This window comes from Otolemur garnettii, unplaced genomic scaffold (genome assembly GCF_000181295.1).
Source record: "Otolemur garnettii isolate 467f Iridium unplaced genomic scaffold, OtoGar3 scaffold00014, whole genome shotgun sequence".
Classification (NCBI taxonomy): Eukaryota; Metazoa; Chordata; class Mammalia; order Primates; family Galagidae; genus Otolemur; species Otolemur garnettii.
The window spans coordinates 2,408,724-2,414,343 of NW_003852409.1; the positions used below are offsets into that span (position 1 = coordinate 2,408,724).

The 5,620-nt window shown below is 36.7% G+C and overlaps 1 protein-coding gene across 2 annotated transcripts in view; it reads right to left on the minus strand.

Annotated features, from left to right (window-relative positions):
• Nucleotides 1–5,620, minus strand: part of XPA (XPA, DNA damage recognition and repair factor) — a 34,350-nt gene that overhangs the window by 11,186 nt on the left and 17,544 nt on the right. For both annotated transcript variants that reach the window (XM_023510524.1, XM_003785157.2), the window contains exon 5: nt 5,064–5,181. In XM_023510524.1, the coding sequence (XP_023366292.1) occupies nt 5,064–5,181 (118 nt within the window). The remainder of the gene's footprint in view (nt 1–5,063; nt 5,182–5,620) is intronic.

Below are 5,620 nucleotides of genomic sequence, written 5' to 3' on the forward strand. Positions count from 1 at the left end.
GTCCCAGCTACTTGGGAGGCTGAGGTAGGAGACTCGCTTGAGCCCAGGAGTTGGAGGTTGCTATGAGCTGTGATGCCATGGCACTCTACCAAAGGGGACAGCTTGAGGCTCTGTCTCAAAAAAAATTAAGTTAAATTAAAATAAAAAGGCTCAGGGACTAGATTACAGTGTCCAACCTGTGGACCATGTGTTGCATGCTGGTTTTTGTAAGGACTGATTTGGCTTATCTGTGGTGTTGGATATCACAAAAAGTATGCATGGACTTTTTTGTTTAGGGGGGGAGATTTTTGGCTGATCTGCCAAGTGTTTGTATATTTAATGTGTGACCTAAGACAACTGTTACCCTTCCAATGTGTGGCAGAGAAGAAAGGGTGGATACCCTATACTCAGCACCTGTTGCTCCGTAGCTAGGGTGCTGGCCACAGGCACCGGGGCTTGCGATTTGAATCCAGCCCAGGCCTGCCAAGCAACTGTTGCAACAACTACAACAAAAAATAGGCAGGAGAATCGCTTGAGCCTTAGAGTTTGCGGTTGCTGTAAGTTGTGACACCATGGCACTTTACCGGGGGCGACACAGTGTCTCAAAAATAAAAATGAAAGTGACTATCACTATGTATTATCCTTAAATGGTACAAATAAAAAGCTATAAAGGACACTGAAACTAGAAAACATTAAACAGACTGTATGCCAGATAATAGCATTATGTTAATGTTAAGTTTCTGGAGTATGCTCATTGTTCTTAATAGTATAGAAGACTGCCACTGTTTTTAGGAGAAACATGCTGACATATCAGAACCATAATTCTGTATTAACTTTTAAATGATTCATCAAAACATGTGTGAAATAGTAAAATATGGCATATGTGAGTATCTTAAAATTTTTTAAATAAAGATTAATAGTTTTTTCGTTATTACTTCATTTAATAACAACTTGAAAATTAGGAAAGTAGAAATCAAATATCTACTGCTGGGAATGAGAAAAGGGGAATTGAAAGTTAAGACTTCCAAAGAGTGAGGAAAAGTCATACTACTCCTATGTAGTACTAAGAGCCTGAGGGAGACTGGAGATAAGACCATGGTTTAGCATGTTACAACCTCCTACTCCCACTGGCCTAGAAATAGGTAATGCAGAGAGCTGTTACCTAAGGACTACCTCTCTTGGAAATTTATAAATACAGTATTGTTCATGATAACCAGTTTTTGGTTGTTTTTTTTTTTTTTTAGAGACAGAGTCTCACTTTGTTGCCCTCAGTAGAGTGCCATGGCATCACAGCTTACAGCAACCTCCAGCTCTTGGGCTCAAGTGATTCTCTTGCCTCAGCCTCCAGAGTAGCTGGGACTACAGGTGCCCGCCACAACGCCCAGCTATTTCATGATAACCAGTTTTGCTACTGGTATCTTTAGGGACTGCTTATACTTTTTACCTAAAAAAAGTTTTCCCCTAAATCCTTGTTTCAATGAAAGATTTATTTTTTATCACTCTAAAGCTTATATTTAGTTTAATATCTTAACTTTGCAAAAGAAGCCATACATATTCAAAGAAACTCATTGCTGCTTATGAGGTAAACTTGTAAGAGCTTAAGGGGGACCAGATACTTCTAAATACCTGATGGAAGGATAGAAAGTATTAACGTGGGGCACCTGTTGCTAAATGGAGGTAAATAATTATAAGGAAAAGACATAATATATGATGCTTTGATCTTGTTTTGTCCTTTATAAACTTAAAACAGAATAACTGAGAATAGCACCCCAAACTCTCCTGAGGGAAGCCCCCAGTAGCCATAAATACAGCTAAAGGCCCAGAAGAGAAAGTGTCCACATTTAGAAGAGTCCCCCAGCTGGGATTTTCTTACCTATCTGTTTTGGAGGAGAAGTGCACAGTAACAAATAATGAAGATTAATTTATTTTCCTTTTTTTTAAAGGATAACCTTTACCAGTACTAAAGTAGAGAAAGCCTTATCTCACCGTATTTGTGGAAAGGAGCCATGTAGACCCAAAACATCCTGTATATTTGACCCATTTCAAAGTTCTCATCCAAAATCATAGCCAATGCATACTGCAGTTTTGAAAGCTAGTTAAACTAAGCAGCAGTGATAGTATCATTTCTACTTTTGCCTTCTTGGATCTAAGAAATCTGTAACAATGCAAATTCATTGACAAGAAAATTCTTGTTTTTCATCTTGTTTATTTGTATGTACTTTATACTATTTATAATTTAATTTTTTATAGTAAGATGACTTCTTGAAATTGCTAAAAATAGGAGATAACATCCTAAAAGCAGGTAAATGAAATCTCTTACCTTTCCATAAAGAAGTCAACTTTGTGTCAGCTTCTTTGTGGATCAAAATCAGAAGACCAAGAGGAACCAGGTTCCAATTTCTTTTCAACTAAAACACTTACAGACTTGCTTTTATTCCTGTCTGTCCTGAGCCAATGGCACAGTGAGCTCCTTGTTTCTAATTTCTAGTGTCTACTCCACTCTCAGCCCTCTGTGGCCTAGACAGGAGGACAGGAACATCCACCAACCTCTAAGTAAATCTGAAGTAAAGTAAAGAAGAAGCCCTAATTAAAGAAGGCATCAGTCATGCTGACCTCGCTGCACATTCAACACCAGAAGACAGTGGAGTAATGTTGATAGAACTGAGAGAAAAAACCCAGGTATTCACAGCCCCCAAAACACTCTAACTTGTAAAGACTTGGAAAGAGACCCGTTCATGTAACACTGGGAAAACTTTCCTCAAAAACAAGAAATAAAGAAACCAGTCCTAAGAGATCTAGTTCTGAAAAATTTCAGGGCAACTTTGAACTCTTCAAGGATAAGGAAAATCCACAGTACCATGTCTGGTGATGAATAGCAGCAATTTAATATAGTGAGGAAAAAAGCCAATATATTTAAGTTTGTATTTCCTTTAAAAAGTACCAATGAAAATTTGGTAAGTCTTTTTTAAAAGTTCAGTTCATACTAATATTTAATACATAAGCTTATTTTAATAGAATTTGTATTTAAAAAATGAGATGACATGGATGCTACACTCTTTTATTCTGTCAGTTAAATTATAGGAAATTAGTTACCATTAGATGACATCGTGACCAAACTACAGAATCAGTATCTAGATCATCCTCCTTTTAAAAAATATTTTATCACTATGCAGACATAAATTTCTAATTAATACTTATCCTTTTATCCATATATTACCTGCCTCAAAATACCATCTGCAAAGTGGTTTAAGGAGGCAGCAGAAAGGGAAGAGTGGAGGTGATTTCAGGTGCCTGGGGTTTACAAATACCCTAGACTGATATATAATTAAAGCTCTAACTATGCCCTCCTTTTTCACACCTCTTAAGATGCCTTTTTGTCACCTTCTTTATCCTTCAAGGCTCTCCTTGCTACTCGAAGAGAAAACAGGCTACTGTGGGACACTGAAAAGATGAAAGAAAAGGCTCAAATTCAATAGACATCTTTCTAAATCTTCTCAATCAATCCTTGCTAGTATTTTTTAATATTACATATGGCAGTGGCTAATCTGGGGAAAATTCTTCAATGAAATGCTCTTATATAACTGTAGTTTGCTGTCAGAAACCTCTATAAAGCCACACAAGAGTGCTTACCATACAACTCAGGAACTGAGTAACTATAACTCAGACAAAGATGTACATAGGATGTTTATCATGGGGTTGCCTTGACAAACTGCATAAATGTCCAACAGAGCCTTTTATACAAAAACTTTTAAAAGGGTCTATGCATTAAAAAAAATTGGAGGAAAAGACTTTAAAATGTTGCTAATTATCTCTGAGTAGTAAAATAATGAGACGAGAGTTCTTTGTAGTTTTCGAACTTTTCTGCACTGTACTTGAGTTATACTGGTAATGAAAAGGGGAGAAAATTCTTCACAGTGAGAAGAAACAAGGGAAGCTTACATTCAATTTTTTGTTTTGATTTTTTGTTTGTTTTTAAGACATCTGAGTTATGCCATTAAACTTCCAAAACCTCTTCTAAATTCTAAAAACACATATGGCCAGGACATTCATTTTAAATGAATTTAATGCAAATATAAGCCAATATATATGCAAAATACATGCTGTCTGTACACACCTTACACCACAGTGGGACTCTACATAATTACTACACGAAGAACATTCATGTTTACCCTTTTAAAACTCTTCAGGGAGTCTGTGTACAGCAGAAAGCACCTCTTGTGCTCCTGCAGCCTCCTGTGCTCCTCACTACCACTCAGTTCATACTGGAATGGACCTATCACTATGATTTTAAAGTGTCTCTCCTGACAATCTGTGACTCCAACATGTACCCTGGCACAGTACCTGGCACATAATTGACACTCAGTAAATACTAGGTGCCTTGGTGTATGGATGGATGAACAGATAGGCTTACAGACAGAGGAACACATTAATGGATGGATTCAAGGTAAAATCAGCACAGAGAAAGTTTGACAAGGAGATGAACAGCAGCCTGCAGAGACAGATGTGTGGATAGAGGAATGACTGTACTTCACGAAGACTTGCGGTCAAGAAAGCCTGATTACAACTCAGTAACTACTGACGTAGCAAGTCATCCCACCTTTCTAGGCCTTTTAGTCATATGTAAAATAAAAGTGATCGGACTAGCTAACATCAGCAAGTTCCTTCTGCGGCTAAATTATGAGTAAGAGACTTAAGACGTGGGTCTTTTTTTTTTTTCATTTATAGCAGTTAGAGAGGTTTGTTGGTAGGTATCTGTTTTTTACAACATTGTTGATCACATTTAAGACTTAACTGATGCCAGATTCTTGACCAGGGAGGATACCACCCCAGATCCTAACACTGTCTCTACATAAAAACTTGATTAACTGTAAGATGACAGTTTACATGCTTTGTAGAAATGTGGTACTGTGAGACTTGGACTAAGCCTCAAACACATGTACTGAAGACAAATTTCATTTTTCAACCTTTAAAAATACGGATTCCTATCTACTGATGACACGTTTTTAAATGGGAGGAATCCAGCTAAAGGCTTTTTGCAAAGTGTTAAAACACACTCCTCCATCATATAAAATGTAGCCACTTACCTTTGACTTTTTTATTGAACTTCTTCTGTTTCATTTTTTCTCGGTTTTCCTGTCGCACTTCCTTTGCTTCCTCCAATGCTTCCTGACTACCCCAAACTTCAAGAGACCTCTTCACAATCTGCAATACAAAACCTATATTTAAATTAGCTGCGATTCAGAGTTGCAAAATATTATAGTTATACTTATCAAACCCACAAATAACAAAGAATAATCTAACTTAAGTACAAATTTATACATGCTTATTTGAAATTTAAAAGGTTTCAAATATTAATGACAAGAAACAATGCTAATAAAACATCTAAACCTATTAAACTCTTAGTAAACGTAATACATGCTAAATTTAATTATAAATAGAAAAGTTGTCCTCTGACCGTATTGCTGTCACAGGAATCAACAGAAATACATGTGGTCTGGGGGTCTGATGAATTTTGGAAGGCTCACCAAAGAAAGTGTGTCAGCGTAGAGACAGACCTAAACATGAGGTCATTTCCAAAAATCTCCAGTGATAGGGAATCAGCAATTACAACTCATCTGCTTCTTTTTTTTTTTTTTTTTTT